General features: G+C 41.2%; 1 protein-coding gene across 2 annotated transcripts in view; it reads right to left on the bottom strand.

Annotated features, from left to right (window-relative positions):
- Positions 1-775: 775 nt before the first annotated feature.
- LOC145347939 (ral guanine nucleotide dissociation stimulator-like 1) overlaps positions 776-20,355 on the bottom strand; it is a 90,424-nt gene continuing 70,844 nt past the window's right edge. For both annotated transcript variants that reach the window (XM_080195926.1, XM_080195927.1), the window contains exons 22-26: positions 19,010-19,099; positions 11,299-11,488; positions 9,402-9,803; positions 4,106-4,220; positions 776-3,385 (exon numbers count right to left, since the gene is read on the bottom strand). In XM_080195926.1, the coding sequence (XP_080052052.1) occupies positions 3,291-3,385; positions 4,106-4,220; positions 9,402-9,803; positions 11,299-11,488; positions 19,010-19,099 (892 nt within the window). In that variant the 3' untranslated portion in view covers positions 776-3,290. The remainder of the gene's footprint in view (positions 3,386-4,105; positions 4,221-9,401; positions 9,804-11,298; positions 11,489-19,009; positions 19,100-20,355) is intronic.

Here is a 20,355-nt window from a genome sequence, read left to right as displayed (position 1 = left end):
GCATGTCTTTCAGGCCGTGGGAGGAAACCAGAGCATCCAGAAGAAACCTGCACAGACACAATGAGAACGTGCACGTTCCACACAGTGACCCAAGCCAGGAGTCGAACCCAGGACCCTGGTACTGTGAGGCAGCAATGCTAACTAACTGCTATGGATAGTCCGCTAAAAGTCAGTGCTTGCTTAATGTCTCTCTCCCCAAGTAACTTTATGTGCCAGATAGCCATCTTTGTGATTTTTCCCCTACACATGGCAACCCACTTTAAATCTGAACTACCTAGCAGTGATAAAAAGATGGAGCTGGGAAGGAGAGATTGAGAATATACCAAAGGCAACAACAAATCAAAAAGTTAAAGATTTCAGCACGGGATGGGGCAAGATATTAGAAAAATGGGAAATGCCGAAGCTGGCCATTCAGTGTTCACACCACAACTTGTACATGATTAATGCAGAAGGTTAGCCATTTTGCTTTTCAATCGACCACTGGATCATGATCGGCTGTTGCAAAAACATGAGAACACTGCAGTTATCAGTCATTGCCCTTGGTTTCTAGAATAGGACTGTCCATAATGCCAGATGGCATGGTTCACATTAAGGTAAACTCTCAACTGAAGTAGATACATAACATATCTGGTCTTATCAGGTCCTGCCTTCCATTTCAAAAGAAAGAAGCATGAAGGTTTTGAAATTTTAGAAACATTTTATTTAAAACAAATTATGTGAGGAATACAGAAAATATTTAAGTGTGCACTTAGAAAAATATACAAATAATGCAGATGATTTCCTCTAATACCTGTTGCTGGCACAGATGTTGAACCTTTTTAGTGACAAGTGGTCTTGTGTAATTGTGCCTGATTAGTGAATCCTATTTCAGGGCAGCAAGTGATTGATGGGAGGCAACAAGAAAAATACATGGACCTCCAAAAATTAAGTGGTGAGTTCCCTAAAGCCCCCCCTCACCACAACTCATAGGCACGTCAATTCATGTTGGGGGAAGGATACTGGAGCATCATGTGTGGAAGACGCTTGAAATGTTAAAGTGCTTCAGCACTTGCCTTTTCTGGTGGTTAATTTATACATGTGCAAATCTGAATTTGATAGAAACCCAAAGACTGTTAAGACATTCTTGGCATTTGTTGCTACTTTCAAGGGTTTTTTTTGGGGTAAATCTAATGAGTGAACATATATAGTCAGTGCTGTCCTATACCTGAGAAGTGATTACATAAAAATGAAGCGGTCAATGAATTAGTGTCTAATTTATGCTCTGACTACTAAGGTCTGTAGATTCACACAGAAAGGATATTGCTTATTCTTTTAGTATTGTAGGCTAGCCCACAAAATAATGGCAGTTCTAAGTAATTGAATACAAGATAAATGAGGGACAAAAAGAAACAAGTATTCATATCTCAGGTGATCTGGTCCCTTCTGCAGCTTTTAAAGATTTTTTCCCAAAAAGGTTTACATTTACAATTACATATACACAAAATAATAATTCAGTATAAATCTAGTATAAAGCTGAACATCAATTCAAAACAAGTGCAATATCATTGGTAGTACAAACAAAGAACAAAGAACAGTACAGCACAGGAAACAGGCCCTTCTCTGACAACCCTTTTGTTCCTACCGTATGAATAAAATACCTTGGGATTCTCCTTTATCCTGTCTGCCAAGAACATTTTGTGACCTCTTTTTGCCCTTCTAACTTCCCGTTTGAGTTCTTTCCTACTTTCTCTGTATTCCTTCAGCGCTCTGTCTGTTTTCAGTTGCCTGGACCTAACATACGCCTCTCTTTTCCTTTTGATCAGATCCTCAATTTCCCTGGTTATCCACGGCTCTCGAATCCTACCTTTCCTATCCTTCCTTTTTATAGGCGCGTGCCTGTTCTGCACCCTTATCAACTGTTCCTTAAAAGACTCCCACATGCCCGACGTGGACTTACCCTTGAACAGCCTCTCCCAATCAACGGCCACTAATTCCTGCCTTATCCAGCTATAGTTAACCTTTCCCCAGTTTAGCACCCTACCCCAAAGGATAACACTCATCCTTGTCCATTACTTTCCTGAAGTCAACAGAATCGTGGTCACTATTTGCCACATGTTCCCCTACTGACCTGACCGGGCTCATTTCCCAGTACTAGATCCAGTATAGCCCCCTCTCTAGTTGGGCTATCTACATATTGTTCCAAAGAACTTCCCTGTGTGCATTTTACAAATTTCTCCCCATCCAGACCCTCAGCCCTAAGCACTTTCCAGTCTGTATCAGGGAAATTAAAGTCTCCCACTACAACAATCCTATTTTCTTCTGCACCTATCCAGAATCTCCTTGCATATCCGTTCCTCCACTTCCCGTGGGCTGTTGGGTGGCCTGTAGTATACCCCCAGCATAGTGATTGCACCCTTCCTGTTTCTGAGCTCCACCCGCAGTGACTCATTACATGACCCCTCTAAATTGTCCACCCTCTGCACCGCTGTAATATGCTCCCTAACTAATATTGCTACTCCCCCACCTCTTTTAGCCCCTCCTCTGGTTGGCACAACATCGAGGGCCGAGGGCATTTAACATTTACTGCGCTGTAATGTTCTATGTTCTATGTTCTAATACCCTGGCACCAGGGAGGCAGACTACCATCCTGGAGTCTCATTAATAATAAACTATTCCATAATTTCTTGCAGTTGTCTTCGTTGAAGGCAAGTTGATGCTGTATATTCCAGAAGGTGGATAAGCTGCTGGAAAAATAAAGAGGGAAGGCAGGAAACGTGTGCTGAAGAGCTCAAGGGCCAATCCAACTACTTTCATTGAAGTAGTCATCATTCGGCCAATTAACTAGATGGCAGTTGGTTCACTGGTTACAAAGTGATTGTGGAGGAACCCCAGGCCAGCTCATTTGCAAATAGTCACACAATTCATATATAACAAAAACATTTTCCTCTTCCACCAATTCCAACAAGCATATGATCTTCATCAAGTCTGTAGCTCTCCAACAGACTCTGGTGACAGGATCCAATCTGACAGTCTTCTTTCAAAAGGGCTGATGTACAAAATGTTTCAAAAGCAGACAAGCATGCGTTCAAGTGTTTGGACAATGCTATCCATAGTGTCCAATAATTTAAGTAAAATACTGTCAGGTAATTTATTCACATATATTGCAGGGTTTTTCAGTACTAAGTGGTGTTTTGTTTAAGCTTCGACAGGTATAGCTGTGTGAAAAGTGGCACTCCTTACAGAGTAACCTTGCTTAGTCTATGCGCTGATTTGGGTAGTGTCAAGCATGACTGGATTTGTAGCTTAACCTGTTATCTGCAGGAGTACCGGTTTCTCAGAATAAAGTAAAATTTCCCAGAAGGGTCCAGAGCAGAAAACACATTGGCAGTGTCTGGAATCACAAGCTCTGAAAAGCAAAGGAAATGTATAAGGTTATTTACACATGCATTTTGATAGTGCTGATTGGCTCAGTAGAAAACTAGAAGAAACCCCATTCAATTTTCTTGTTTCATTGCTAAATTGCCAGAGGGCCAAGAAAAGGCAGGTAAAAAGGCTTTCAGTTTCAAAATAATGATTCTTGCATCTTTTCTCCCCCCACAGAATACAAAGCTTGAATTAGAATGAATAAACCAGAATAATGTCGACTATTTGCAACCAACTCCAGCTGTGCATCCTTCAACACAATATTGCTTTCAGAGAATTGGTTGATATTCGTTGCTTTCATTAGGTCCAGGCAATTGTTACTTATTGAGGAATGTAAAGTCAAATTCCTCCAAGTTGGATAGAAAGCAAAATACTGCAGATGCCGTAAGTCTGAAATAGAAACACAAAATGCTGGAAAAAACTCAGCAAGTTCGGCAGAATCTGTGGAGAAAGAAAAAGAGTCAACATCAAGTCTGTATCACTTTAACTCATTTTTCTCTCTCTACAGATGCTGCCAGACCTGCTGAGTTTTTCAAGCACTATTTTTGTTTCTCCAAGTTGGATCCAGCTGAGTGAAACTGGATCTATTCAATAATAGGAATATGGTTTTTCCAAGCTTTTTGGTGAAACATAAAGAAAACACCAATCTGCTGCCAAAAGGTGGCTACTTATCATAAATTGAGATACAATTCCCATCTCTCACCTTCATCTTTTGAGATGATCTGTACGAGCTGATAATCATCCATCAGTTCTGGTTCAAGGTTGTGCTTGGACATGGCTCTCTGGATAATCACAGGTGTCCTATCTCCATTTGTCACCTAAATAGAAAAAATATTTACTTTTCTTTAGGAATAATGAAAAAAGTGCAAGCCCTTAAAAAATGGCTGTTTTCACTCAGTAGATATATAGTGGCATTGTATTGAATACTGTACAAATTACAGAGAAATAATATCCATCTCTACAACTGTAATGTCTTAGGACTGGTATTGCAAAAACTTGCCTTCAATGCACCAAAATCCATTTGTGAGGAAACATGCTTAAATATCTAAGAGAAACAGAGCCCAGTGTTTCACCACAAAGATTCCTGGGCAAACTTACCTATATTTGTAGTTTAAAGCAAATAAATTTGTCCAAAACAAAATCAATTTAAATGCTCCATTCTTTTCCCCTATACCATTTGCTTACTTTTGACATTTATTGCTCATAGAGCTAAAAGCTCAATACTCAATCTGACATATAATATTAGTTCATGTTTATCTAAAAGTGATTCATAAAAATGATTGCGACATTAAGCAACATTTAGTCCCTGAATGGAGTTCAGAAACTTAATATTCACCTCAAATTTTGAATCACTGGACTTGCGTAGGTAAACAGGATATTGAAGTGACCAAAATGTACCGCAGTGTTATTTTTTTAAAAACAACCTCCTTTCGGTTTTTGTTCAGTCCTATGTTACATCTGGAGCTCATTTCTCCCAGCTCAAGTTTGAGCAGTCCAGCAAATGGCTGATCCCATGAGATGAAGTACACTGGCAGATCTGGGTATTTGTTTGAGAGAATTGGGGAGTTTTCCCAATTGAGAGACTGTGCACGCTTTTCTTCTTTTAAGCTGCAGGCCATGGTTTACAAATTCAATTTTTCCAGCCCCTCAGAAACAAAGCTCTTCGTAAACATATAAAAGAGCAACAATGTTACAGTACAAGATCCCATCAATTTGCAGTTGTCGATACCAAGGTTGACTTATCCGAGAATTACAACCTTTTGTATCTCTTAATCTGCAGATTCAGTGGAATCATTAAAGATCCTCCCATTCCGGGATGAATTGCAAGACATTCAAGATATTGTAAATTGACAAACTTGCACTTCTGATTCATGATAATATCCTCTAGCATAAGAAAGGGATGATCTACCATTCATAAGAATGAATTTCATGCTGTCATTTAGTAGCAGAACTCTTGGGGATGGTCAGTTGCCCAAGGGCAAGTCCAGTGACTGGTGCAGACTTTGATCTCACGCACCACTCTGATTAACCTGTCAGGATGCATATCAGTGAAGATGTGCTTGGTCTCCTGAGATTGCTCCATATCTACCTTAGCAGCTCCATCCTCATGACAGACTATCAATTTGAACACTGAAAAGAATTTACTTGTGTCAGTTTCAAACATGGCAATGTTATGTTATGAATTCACAAGCTGGATCTCTGTCAGTTGGCATCACACTTACAGCATAGTCAGAGTGTAATCTGGTGAAGACAGATAGAACAGAGAAACATATGTTTCATACATTCCAAGATTCCTGTTATTCTTGGTGGGATTGGTACCTTATGATAGAAAAGTTTCTGCATACATCTTTGGAATCAGAAAGCCTCTCCCCCATTATGAAAGACTATCACAATATATTCTGAATGCTTCTGTAGAAAATGATTAAACTTGTGTGGATCTTTCTGATGCAGTTGGAGGATGAGAAAGTAGGATCCTGAACCTGTGTCCTCTGTTTGAACAGAGGGGAGCATGATAGGATGAGAGCAAAATTGGCGAATGTAGATTGGGGGTGCAGATCGGCTGGTAGGACGGCTGAAGAACAGTGGAGGATTTTTAAGGAGATCTTTTTCGGTACTCAGCAGAAATATATTCCAATGGTCAAGAAGGACTGTAGGAGAAGGGATAACCAGCCGTGGTTATCGAAGGAAATAAAGGAGAGTATTAAATTAAAAGCTGATGTGTTCAGAGTGGCTAAAAATAGTGGGCGATTAGACGATTGGGAAAGATTTAAAAATCAACAAAGAATGACTAAGTAGGTGATAAAGAAAGGAAAGATAGAGTATGAAGCTAAACTGGCACTAAATATAAAAAATGACAGTAAAAGTTTTTACAAATATATAAAGAAGAGGAGGCTGGCTAGAGTGACTGTTGGACCCTTGGAGGACGAGAGGGGGGATTTAGCGGTGGGCAATGAGGAAATGGCTGAGGCTTTAAATAAGTTTTTTGCCTCGGTCTTCACGGAGGAGGACACGAATAGTTTGCCGGATATTAAAGATAGAAGGATGAGGAGTTGAGGGCCTGAATGCAATTACTATCACTAGAGAGGTAGTGCTTGATAGACTAATGGGACTGAAGGTGGACAAGTCCCCAGGACCGGATGGAATGCATCCCAGGGTCCTGAAAGAAATGGCAGAGGTGATAATGGATGCCTTAGTAATTATTTATCAAAATTCGCGGGACTCCGGGAAAGTGCCGGAAGATTGGAAAATGGCTCATGATACTCAGTTGTTTAAAAAAGGTAGCAGACAAAAGGCAGGGAATTATAGGCTGTTAGTTTAACATCTATGGTTGGAAAAATGCTAGAATCTGTCATCAAAGAAGAAATAGTGAGGCACCTAGAAAATAATGGTTTGATCAAGCAGACGCAGCATGGATTCGTTAAGGGGAAGTCGTGTTTGACGAATTTGTTGGATTTCTATGCGGACGTGACTAGTGTGGTAGACAGAGGGGAACTGGTGGATGTGGTGTTTTTAGATTTCCAAAAGATGTTTGATAATGTGCCCCACAAAAGGTTGCTACAGAAGGTTAAGGTGCACGGAGTTGGGGGTAAGGTGTTAGTGTGGATAGAAGATTGGCTGTCTAATAGGAAGCAGAGAGTTGGTATCAATGGGTGCTATTCTGGTTGGCAGTTGGTGACTAGTGGAGTGCCATAGGGATCGGTGCTGGGGCCTCAACTATTTACCATTTATATAGATGATCAGGAGGAGGGGGCTGAGTGTAGGGTGACAAAATTTGCTGATGACACAAAGATGAGTGGAAAAGCAAATTGCGTGGAGGGTGTGGAAAGTCTGCAGAGGGATCTGGATAGGCTGAGCGAGTGGGCGAGGACCTGGCAGATGGAGTATAATGTTAGCAAGTGTGAGGTTATCCACTTTGGCAGAAATAATAGTAGAAGGGATTATTATTTAAAATGTGAAAAGCTGCAGCATGCTACGGTGCAGAGGGACCTGGGGGTCCTTGTGCACGAGTCGCAAAAACCCAGTCTGCAGGTGCAGCAGGTGATCAAGAAGGCGAATGGAATGTTGGCCTTTATACGGAGGGGGCTAGAATATAAAAGTAGGGAGGTCTTGCTGCAACTGTACAGGGTACTGGTGAGGCCGCAGCTGGAGTACTGTGCGCAGTTTTGGTCGCCGCACTTGTGCAAGGATATATTGGCCTTGGAGGGAGTGCAGAGGAGGTTCACTAGGCTGATAACAGAGATGAGGGGGTTGGCCTATGTAGAGAGACGAAATAGACTGGGTCTGTACTCGTTGGAGTTTAGAAGGCTGAGGGGGGATTTTATAGAGATGAATAAGATAATGAAGGGGATGGATAGGGTAGAGGTAGAGAGATTCTTCCCGCTTAGAAAGGATAACAGGACTAGAGGACCTCAAGATAAGGGGGGGAGCAGTTTAGATCAGAGTTGAGGAGGAACTTCTTCACTCAAAGGGCGGTGAATCTCTGGAATTCTCTGCCCGTTGAAGTGGTGGAGGCTACCTTGCTAAATATATTTAAGTCACGGGTAGATAGGTTTCTGATAGACAGGGGAATTAAGGGTTATGGGGAGAAAGCAGGAAAGTGGAACTGATCCACTTCAGATCAGCCGTGATCTTATTGAATGGCGGGGCAGGCTTGAAGGGCGAGATGGCCTACTCCTGCTCCTATTTCTTATGTTCTTATGTTCTTTCTCAAAGGAAGTAGATTTTAACTAACCCAGTCTCTGTACATTTATGGCAATACTGATTACAAGTCCAATCTAGTAAACCTTAAATGGGGCAATTCCTTTCAGCATTCATGAGGCATGCTGCATTGCAAATTTTCAGTTTGAAACAATAATTTAATTTGTTGACTTTATTCAATCTCAAGTGAAAAATAATTTCTACAATAGCTCAACCAAACTGGGTCAGGAAGACTGCCCTGAACAGCAGCAGAATTGAAATAGTTTCAACTTCTAATGGTTGTCTCGTCTTGGGTGCAATATCAGACACGAGGTATGTCTACAACTAATATGTATAATTAATTGTTTGTACACACCCGAAATGTCTCAGTCCAAATGAAGATGATAGGCTAAATTCCTCCAATCAGATCTGGAGATTGCATATCTGTTTGATATAGTTAATTGCCATCTTCATCGTTTAGGAAAAAATGTGTCAAATGACAGCTGCATGTATCTGTTTGACTAACTTCACTAAATTATTTGAGTGACTAGAGGATTAGTACAAAGATAGGTGAGGTACTTAAGATTTTCAAAAAGATGTTTGCTAAAGTACTGCACAGTACAAGCAACATTGAAGCCACTGGGATGAAAGAAGCAGTGGCAACATGGATACAAAATCGGTTAAGAGATAAAAGCAGTGTGATTAAACAATTATCATTGGTAATTAAATTGTACCCTTTCACCACCTCCATTTTTGCTTTGCTCTCTTCTATTCTCTATCCTTTTAAATTCCATGCAAGCCCCAAAGGAATGCCTGGCAAAAATTAGTCAATTAGCCAACAGGAGGACCAGAGCTACCCATAGTTAGTCATGCGGTAATCAAGTGACTTAGATTTCAATTTGTATCTCTTAACTGCATTGTTGCACAAGGGGTGAGGAAATAGTACAAATTAATCACAGCTCACCCCTTAAATAAACATATTAAAGTGCTACATCTTGTTGTGTTCTGTATTGTTAATGAATAAGGACATTTAAAAAAAGGCTCCAAACTCACACAAAATGCGACAACATTCTATGAAAAAGCTGAAATGGTCAGAGCGCACAGGAATCAAAAGCTTCAGTGACATGGAAAGTAGACAGTGAAGTAGCACTGGTCACAGTCACACAAGTCATCTTGAGTATGACTGTGCAGTAACAAATGGTTCCGAGGCCAGTTTTTGCCCTCAAAGATAAATGTCCTTTTGCATTTCTGTCTATACTGGCAGAAATTAACAACCTTTATACAGCATGAACATGAATAAAGAAAACAATCCACATACTTACCAAAACGCTTTTGTATAGATTTCCATCGTCATTCTCTAGGCTGACCCAGATGATACAGCTGTCTTCATTCGGCTTGTCGAGCATGGGACCTGCATTGTAGGAAGTGACTGAGGCAAAATGGTTGTGAACCATGGTAGGGTTGGGAAGTGGCGGTGATACTGAGGACCATGCTACTGGTAGCCACAATCCTGGCGGCCACGATCCTGGCAGCCGCCATCCTGGTAGCCACAATCCTGGCAGCCGCGATCCTGGTAGCTGTAATACTGCCGGCAGCGATTCCGGCGATGGCGATACTGACGATGCTGGCGATGGTGGCGGCGGCGATACTGGCGGCGGCGATACTCGGAATGTAATTCCCGAGGAGGAGGAGGTGTCCGCAGAAGAGAGGGATTCAGATGATTGCTGAATTATTTTAGAAAAAAATTGCCAATGATTATATTTCAGACAGGTCCTTCTTCCCCGTTACATCTATTTGGACACAAACTTTCTGCCATTCCCTCAGAAGAGGGGGCATTGCGGACACAACAGTTTGGCCTTGAGGAATGCACAATTTCGAGGTAGTTATACTGAAATCCTTGTGATTCTTCCCAGCTAAAAATCAATGCTGATGAATGATACCATCTAATGTCTACTAGTCGCCAAGCCAACATTGGCAGTTATCATTTAGCACATATGTATAAGTGCCCGGTGGGCCATTACATTCAGATATTTAAGCTATGCTTAAATCGTCAAATAGTCCCTTTGGGATTTTGGTTTACACACTGTTGAGCACTCCCATACTCACAGGAATGTTATCCTGCCTGCCTCACCTGGTTCCTCACTTGCAGCACCCACTGACACTGATTGAAATGAAATACATCCAGTGGTGATGCTTTGTGCAGGTGGGGCAAAGCACCAGAAAAGGAGACAAGAAGGCACAGAAAGATAGAAGGGAATTAAAAGCCAAATCACTCTAATGCAGATCTTGAGATGCAGGGTACTGGCAATGCAGTAACATTATTGGAGAGATGGAATACAAGGACTGAAAAAGGAGAATCTATAAAGAGGGAGGGTATTTTAAAACTTCTGAATTACTGAAATTTCCAAGGAACAAGTCATCAACATATTCTACTAAAAGTGACGATCCAGGTCATTGATAATCTCCCAAGAAATATCACTCACCATTGGAGAATATGCTGAAGAATAACTAAAGGTCAAGTGCAGAAAAGAAACAAAGCAGGCAGTCAGGAGGGACTCTGATGTACAAGCAGAGCTGCATTGCTTTGTTGCTATTGGTGGAGTAGTTTGTTAGATTTTGATCCAAAGTGCTGTTTTTGTGGACTACACACTTGAAGTTGTTATGGTCACAACAGCCCGTGTGTTAACTTTACCATAAAAATCAGCCTGCGCTATCAAAGATGTTTCAAACTTAAATTCATGATATTGGTTATTACTGTGACGTGGATCTGCCTCTGTACATATTTAATAAAATCAATGCAAAAGAAGCTCGTATTTCATATGAACAAAATCAGTTTGCATTCCATGCAGTTAATTATAAATCTTCTGGCATCTGATGGCTTTATAAACAACATGGGTTGAATTTTGTTGAGACTGAAGTCTCACCTGCAGATCTGAAACTTTGACCAGTGCTGTAATCTGGGGTTGCATATTGCAGGCAGAAGCCAATTATGAGGCTGTCACCTTAAATACATTCAAATTAAGGACAATAGCTTGTTCCCAAGAGGTGTGTTAGCTCAATCAGATATTATGTGCCCATGAAGAAAGGCATGCTGCGTTTGGGCAGGCAGAACCAGTGATCAGGTTAGGTGTTGGTGAGCACCCTTGTATCCCATTGATAATCAAAGTACAAAGTACAAAGAACTCCCACAATATGTTTTGTGAGAAATGCCTCTGTCACCTTTTTCTGGGGTCCTTCTTGAGCGTAAGCGTACGAAGTGCAGGGCTCTTCACTTTCCAAACTGCTGGAATCTGATGAAACGCTGACCGACTTGATGCTCTCTGCTGAATTCCCACTCTCGGGGGGTTTAGGCTGGTCGGAGCACTTAGTTGAAGTGCCATTCTCATTAACATCTCCTCCTAGAAATAGGCTGCACAAAGGAAAAGGATCGGTCAGTAAAAATACTAAAAGACTATTAAAAGTCATTGCATTCTACAGAAAGAGTTTACAGCTGATTAAAGTGGCACTTGGTTACCCAACAATGGCCCAATACATGGACATATTTTGAAGTAGTGGTACATACTCTTTCCCACCCCATGGTTGATTATGCAACTTATTGAAATAAGAACAGATGAATGGCATGTTGCAGTGGTCACTGCTGCCTCAGCACTGTTGACACTGACAGTGGTGGCAGGGCATACATCAGAGAATTCTGGCCTGAGTTGTCCTTTGAAACCTAGAAAAATTCTTCCAAACAGGGTTGACTTGTATGGTAAAGCTAAAGGTGAACAGTGCGGCCTCAGTGGTCGCCTTCTTTGTCATTAACCACATGGGGTCTACTACATTATAAACCCGCATAAAATCTTCACAACACAGCCCATATTGCCTGTCTGATTTCTTGTGCAGCACTATATGTATCGGAGGGAGAAAAAATGCATTTATGAGGTGAAAAATTGAGGCCACTAATATAAGCATAGCACAATAGGACTGAAAGTACAAGCGTTATGGAAAAACCATGACTTTTGAAGCCAGAAAATAGGGTTGTCTTATATGCAATGTACAGCAAAGGGCTTGTTTTGTCATATTTAAACAACAGATTTTGGATGGAGAGCAAAACAGAATCCAGTCACTGAAGCTGACAAATCTCAGTGTAGAATACCCAGGAATTGCCTGTCACCCTATGTTCTCCATTGGTTCTGCAAGATTGCAGTGTTATCTATATGCAAATTAGTGAACTTCATACTATTAGTCTGTGCAAAAACTCCGGAAAAGTTTATTTGTTGAATGAGTTTTTTTTAATGATAATCTCAATAATTACTGCTAAATATCCTCAGACCCCAAAAAGCTGGTTATTTTTTGCAGAATGTCTGGTTTCGTGTGGGGGGTGGTGGTGGTGGGGAGAGAGGAGTTTGCAGTGTGGATCTGATGCATAATTAATTCCTCACTGAGATGGAGGTAGGAGAATTGCTCCCTGAAGTCCCTGGGCAGTAATTGCTTCCTGCGGAGATCTTCCCTCTTTTGCTGGAAAAATCCATGAGGTTTTTTGTTTTGTGTGTTCAGATGACACTGCAGCCTAGACTTTTCAGTGTATTATTCCAACCCTGCTATTACTCTCTTGTGTGAAAATCTGGTATTAAATATTTAGTGCACAAAATTTCCCAATGTGTACTTAATAAAATTCATCTTTCAGAAAAAATTAAGGGCAAATCACTTACTTGATAGAAACTGCACAAAAAACTTTTACAAGGATGTACACAGGAACTTGCATTTACATCCCATCTTTATGGTGGTTAAATGTTTCAAAGCACTTCATTGTAGTCGGGCAGATGGCAGATAAGATTTCTGGAGGCTCATGGTGGGCACACACAGAACAATTTAGGATGAAGGATCTAACATGCCGAGGAGTCTTTTGCCAATTGTTATGTGGAGGGGAGGATGGAATTCAAAGATGATCAGAAACAAATCAGCAGAATCTCTGTACAGGTCCCCCAGGGCCAGAGAAAATTACAGAGCTAGGTATGGGCAAAGGAACAGAAGGATTCCGGGAAGTAGGATAGGAAACCAGTGGAGGTTGGTGAGAGTATGATTCAAAAGGAATCAGAAAACAAGCAACAGATTTTGAATGAGATAAAGTTCAGGGATCACATAGTACAAGGGGTTAAGGCATCTGAAAAAGTGACAAAAGCATGAATGAGGACTTCAGTGGTAGAGGAGGCACATTTTACATGTAATGTTGGTGACATAGAACATAGAACATTACAGCGCAGAACAGGCCCTTCGGCCCACGATGTTGCGCCGACCAGTTACAAAAACAATGACCCACTAGCCTATACCAATCCCTTTTCGTCCATAAACCTATCCAGAGATCTCTTAAACGCCCCCAAACTAGACGCATTTACAACTGCAGCAGGCAGGGCATTCCAATCCTTCACCACCCGCTGGGTAAAGAACCTACCCCTGACATCCGTCCTGTAGCTACCCCCCCTTAATTTAAAGCCATGCCCCCTCGTGCTAGCTTTCTCCATCCGAGGAAAAAGGCTATCACTATCCACCCTATCTAAACCTCTAATCATCTTATATGTTTCAATAAGATCCCCTCTTAGCCGCCTTCTTTCCAACGAAAACAACCCTAAATCCCTCAGTCTCTCCTCATAGGACCTCCCCACCATACCAGGCACCATCCTAGTAAACCTCCTCTGCACCCTCTCCAACGCCTCCACATCCTTCTTGTAATGCGGGGACCAGAACTGCACACAGTACTCCAAGTGTGGCCGCACTAGAGTAGTGTACAGTTGCAACATTACACTGCGACTCCTAAATTCAATCCCCCTACCAATAAACGCCAAGACACCGTACGCCTTCTTAACAACCTTATCTACTTGATTCCCAACTTTCAGGGATCTATGTACACACACACCTAGATCCCTCTGTTCATCCACACTATTCAAAGTCCTCCCGTTAGCCCTATACTCGACACATCTGTTGCTCCTACCAAAGTGAATTACCTCACACTTCTCCGCATTAAATTCCATCCGCCACCTCTCGGCCCAGCTCTGCAACCTATCTAAGTCTCCCTGCAGACTATGACACCCTTCCTCACAATCTACCACACCTCCAATTTTGGTGTCATCAGCAAATTTACTAATCCACCCAACTATACCCTCATCCAGATCATTAATAAAAATTACAAACAACAGTGGCCCCAAAACAGATCCCTGAGGCACACCACTCGTAACTGTACTCCATGATGAATATTTACCATCCACCACCACCCTCTGTCTCCTATCTGATAGCCAATTCCTGATCCAACTTCCTAGATTACCCACAATCCCATACATCTGCATTTTCTGCAGAAGCCTACCATGGTGAACCTTATCGAACGCCTTACTAAAATCCATGTATACCACGTCAACTGCCTTACCCCCATCCACCTCTTTGGTCACCTTCTCAAAAAACTCAATAAGGTTAGTAAGGCACGACCTACCCGCTACAAAACCATGTTGACTATTTCTAATCAATTCATTACACTCCAAATAACTATAAATCCTATCCCTAATAATTTTTTCTAAAACCTTGCCCACAACAGAAGTAAGACTCACCGGTCTATAATTCCCGGCAAAGTCTCTGTTCCCCTTCTTAAACAATGGGACAACATTCGCTATCCTCCAATCCTCCGGGACTACACCAGAGACCAATGACGACCTGAAGATCTGAGCCAGAGGCTCTGCAATCACCTCTCTAGCCTCCCAGAGAATCCTAGGGTAGATCCCATCCGGACCAGGGGACTTATCTATTTTCAGCCCCTCAAGAATTTCCAGCACATCCTCTTTATCAACCGTAATACTGTCTATTTTACACCCCTGCAACCCAATGTCCTCCTCAGCTATATTCATGTCCCCCTGCGTGAACACCGAAGAGAAATATTGGTTCAATACTTCTCCAATCTCCTCTGGTTCCACACACAACTTCCCCCTGCTGTCTGTAACTGGCCCTAATCTTGCCCTGACCAACCTTCTGTTCTTGACATACCTATAGAACGCCTTAGGATTCTCCTTAATCCTATCAGCCAAAGTCTTCTCATGTCCTCTTTTAGCCCTTCTCAACTCACTCTTCAACTCCCTCCTAGCCAATCTAAAGCTTTCTAGTGCACTATCTGAGCCCTCCAATCTCATCCTAACATAAGCCTCCTTTTTCTTTTTAACCATCGACTCAACTCTTTTAGTGCACCACGGTTCCCTAGATCTACCAAATCCACCATGCCTGACAGGGACATACCTATCAAGGACTCGCAGTAGCTGCTCCCTGAAAAAACTCCACATTTCAGACGTGACAGTTGTAGTGATGCAAACATGTGTAAATATAAAACTTGGAACAGACTCAAGCCAAATGGTCTCCTTCTGTACCATAAGTGGCTAACTCAAAATGAGCCTTAATGCCTGGTGTCCTCATATTTGCAATTATAAAAACCAGGGCTATATTTCCTTGTATTTAGACAATCAAATGATTTGATCAAAGTTTAAAGGGGAACTGTGAGGTAGACAAAGTAGTATTTTTGTTGGCTGAAGAAGTTCAGACTGCCTAAAAATTAGAGTCAGATCTGTCAGGAGTGAAATTAGGAAACACTTTCATATGGAAAGGAAGACAAAATTTGGAAATCTCATTCAAACAGAGACATAGAAGATAGGAGCAGGAAGAGGCCATTTGGCCCTTCATGCCTGCTCTGCCATTCATCACAATCATGGCTGATCAACCTAATCCTTTTTTCTCCCCATAAGCTTTGACCCCACTCATCTCAAAATGAGGGTTGATGCTGGATCATGCCAAAGGTGAGGGGGGTGGGGGAGGGAAGAGTTTGATCACAAATCAGCAATGACCTTACTAAACAGCAGAACTCAGGCTCAAGTAGTTAATTGCTTAATTGTAGCGGATCCTATAGTTTAATGTCTAGGAGGTGAAACTGGGTTCTGTGATATTGTGGATCTGAGTTCAACCTGAATTAGCAGTGGATCAGCATGATGGGAGTCACAGTTGAAGTGCAGGATGTAGACAGTCAGATGTAGTCAAGCTTTAAGAGGCTCTCTCTCATCTGTGAACTCATGTCAAATAAGCAATTAGACTGTATAGTCAGTGTCACACTGTGCAAAACATGGCAGTGTACAGGATCCCAAGGACATCAATTAATATCGTTTATGTTGGAGGAAGGATATATGTTGATAAAAAGTCCTCAGCTGCTCTTTGAAGAGTACCATTGGATCCTTCACATTTGAGAGAGTAGATGGGGACCTCCTGTGGAAAAGTCTCATCTGAAACTGCACTTCTGACAGAGCAGCACCTTGTCGAGCATTGCACTGAGAAAAATCAGCGAGATTATACGCTTAAATCTTTTGAATGAAACTTGAATTTAGTTCTCTGACTGGGCTGAGTCAAGGCTAACAAATAAGCCACATGAATGCAATTAATTTTAATAGGAATCAATGCCATCTGCCATTAGACAATCAGAGAAATAAAATTGTCACTATAAGTAGCATGTTCTTACTAGAGCCAGATGAAGCAGAACAAAAATGAGACCCATTCCTAAAAGGTTCCAAATGCAATATTGTGAAAAGCTCAACGACAACAGTTATGGCAGTGTTCTGGCATGATAGGACCAAATAGGCAAAACACAAAACATCTAACTGACAGTTAATGCTGTTGCACAAAACTGTTGGCAAATGTAGTGGGCCATGTTCAGTATGTCATTAGTTAAAGAAAGCAACAGCCAAAATTGTTCAGAACTTCTGAACAGGCACTCACAGCATTAGTCAATAATTTGCTTCAAGGATCTGCAACAGTGGGAATGACTGAATATGCCCACTGGCTGCTCCAATTTTTCATTCCCTGCAGCTTGGTCCATGGAAATAAGTATAAATACCAAAATAGCTGCTGTGTGACACAGATGGCTGGATGCAAACAAAAATGATTTAGCACTACAGGTGCCTGGAGTTGACAATAGGCATTAAGTATTATAGGGGAAGCAAGAAAAGACAGTTTAGAACCTGTGACATCAAATAAAGAGTGTTCATTCTGGTTCTTGGAGCGTGACAACAACTAAGCTACAATAACCAACATAATACAGGCATCAAAAACTCAATAGCCGAATTTGCAGATGACACAAAAATAGGTGTGACAGTAAATTGCAATGAGGAAGAAAGAACCTTAAATGGTTACAGATGGGTTAGGAGAGTGGGCTAAAATGTGGCACATGGAGTTGAATGTGTACAAGTGCGAGGTCGTGCATTTTGGTCAGAAAAACAGGAAGGTAACTTATGACCTAAATGGGGAGAGACTTCAGGATGCTCTGATGCAGAGAGATCTGGGATATCCCATTCATGAATCACAGAAAATTAGCATGCAGGTACAGCAGATAATAAAGAAAGCAAATGGAATGTTGCCATTTATAGCTAAAGGAATAGAATAAAGACAAGGAAGTGTTGTTGCAACTATACAAGGCATTGGTGAAACTGCACCTGGAGTACTCTGCACTGTTTTGGTCTCCTTATTGGAGGAAAGATGTAGTGGCATTGGAGGCAGTTCAGAGGTTGTTCACTAGATCGATTCTAGAGACGAGAGGCTTGCTGAATGAAGAGAGATTAAACAGTTTAGGCCTATACTCTCTGGAATTTAGAAGAATGAGGAGAGGTTGAGAGGAATGAGGGGAGGTCAAGAGGAAGGGCTAGATGGCCTACTCCTGCTCCTATTTCTTATGTTCTTATGTATACAAGATGATAAAAGGTTTGGATAAAGTAGATATGGAAGAGATGCTTCCTCTTGTGGGGCATTCTAGGATGAGAGGTTACAGTCTTAGGATAAGAGGTAGCAAATTTAAAACAGTTGAAGAGAAACTACTTCTCACAAAGGGTTGTGAATCTGTGGAATTTGCTACCCCAAAGTGCAGTGAATGCTGGGACAGTGAGTAAATTTGAGGAGTTAGACAGATTTTTAATTGGCGATGGGTTGAAGGGTGATTGAATGGCGGAGCAGACTCAATGGGCCGAAGAGTCTAATTCTGCTCTGATATCTTATGAACTTATAACATGCAACTAAAGCCAACCCAATTATATAGAAAGATGATATACCAGGCAATCAATATATGTTTCTCTGCCTTGACTTCAATATTCTCTATGACCAAAACAATCACAATTTGCAATACAGACAATTTGCAAGGTACAACACAGTAGGAAGGAATGATTCTCCCTCAACCTCCACATTGTTTAGTCCTTGCCCATGTGGAGATAAATAAAAGATGGTGCTTTACTGCGACAGGGACAATCTGAGAACAAAATATCTTTGTAATCTTGATGCACACACACTTGCATGTTAATTTGTACATTTGATCTTCAAACATGAATCACCAGTGATAGAGTTGCAGATTGATTTGTTTTGCTGTTTGCTGATCCGCATAACAGTAAACTTTAAAGAACATGGAATGTAGATTGGATTTGCATTCAAATAATCAACTAAATTCAGTTTTTATTATGTAGGCATACAACTATGCTCAAAGCCGTTTCATTTTAATCCATTTTTGAGATTCCTCCTCTCAGTGCAAATTTGAAAAGGTCTAGCCATTTATACACTGGCTATCATTTGATACATAGGAATTGCTAGGCAAGACTATCTGGTCCAATCAAATGATACAATGATAATGAAGTCATTGATTAGTCATTAGCAATCAGCCTATGTCAATTAATCGACAACAGATATAGGCTCGAGGCGAAAACAACCCCCAACGGTTATCACATTATCTCAAACTAAATTTTATCAACCACCGAATCTTCACACTCCAGTAAAACAATATTGGCCACAAATTAAAATATACATTCATGGTGTAGCTGATGCACATCATGTCTGTCTATTGGTGCTTATTTCAAAGAAAGCAACCAGATGAGATACCTTCTCTGTTTATGATACTTACAGGCTGAGGCATTTCGCTATACGCTTTCTGAGTTTTGGTGATGTGGATCTAACATCAGGAGTTGCCTCTGGCTCACAGGACACACGATAGCTGCAGGATGGCAGATAAACATATTTCACACAAGGTCCATTTAAAAAAAGTGATGTCTTTGCTTAATATTCAATATTCATTAACTTAATATTTTGAAAAACTCATTTGTACAAACAAAATAATTGCACAAATGATTAATTTGCTTCCAAAAGGCACTTATTTTCAGGCAGGAGAACACTGCACTTTGATTAATGATTAACTGCTGGTTCTCGCTACTGGAACTGCAGTCTTTTGTACTGCATGAAATGCAGATGGAAATGAATTTAACTTCATGTGTCAGACATTCTTAGAAGACAGCCACCATTACCATCGTAGCCTTTTTGTGGGACACACTGAAGGGAACAAAATCTTCCAACCTGAACATGAGGTACAGGAAAATAAAGCAATAGTAAGTGCACTAGTTAGCATTAGGCTGCAAAATCGCCAGCAGTTCCTGGCCTTATCTGTATTTTCACATGAAGGTAAAGTCGACATAGTCCCAGATGACCAAAGACTACTTTCCCCTTGGATGGAGAGTATTGAGTGGTGGTGATTTAACCAGAGGATTACCACACCTTGGGCAACAGGCAAGGTTGAGAAGGCAAGGACTTCATTACTGACCTCAGCTAATATCGGAATTGGACCTGATCTGTTGCTGTTGCTCTGCATCACTAACCAGCCATCTAGCCAACTGAGTTAAACTGACCCATGAGTGCACACAGCTGATGGTGGGCAGCTACCCATTGTTAATGCAAGGAGTTGGTCCATCATTCACTGAGTGACTAACACTCATGTGCTAGGAGTACAGATACCAAAATGAGGAGCAGATCTTGTTGACTGGCAATGATGGGAACAGACAAAACATTAAAAGGGCAAAAGTTTGTGCTGCCAATGTTTCGAGTGCAATCTTCCCAAAATCAACCAATCCATTCCAAAAAGGAAAATAGTAAAAGCTTCCCCCACCCACAAAATGGCCATACTCCCAGCTCAAATGAATCATTCCAGGTAATGGCTCAGCAGGTCTGTCTGCAGCCTGAGGTGGTGTAAAAGGTGCAAGAATATTTAAGCTCATTTTTTGTTCATTTACTAAGAAGCCAACTGTTGCAATTCAATGCAACTATATAAAAGCTTTCTACAAGTCCATTTCAATTATTTCAAATCCCAGGAAGAGGATGAGATATTGATTAAACTTTGGGGTTTTTGAGATAATTAATAAAACAGCAGTACATCAAGGAATACTTTGAGGCAAATATTTTGTATAAATTTAAACAAAAAAA

This window comes from Carcharhinus amblyrhynchos, chromosome 9 (genome assembly GCF_965287045.1).
Source record: "Carcharhinus amblyrhynchos chromosome 9, sCarAmb.v2.hapA, whole genome shotgun sequence".
Classification (NCBI taxonomy): Eukaryota; Metazoa; Chordata; class Chondrichthyes; order Carcharhiniformes; family Carcharhinidae; genus Carcharhinus; species Carcharhinus amblyrhynchos.
The sequence above is the reverse complement of the archived record's forward strand: the minus strand, read 5'-3'. Positions and strand labels throughout refer to the sequence as shown.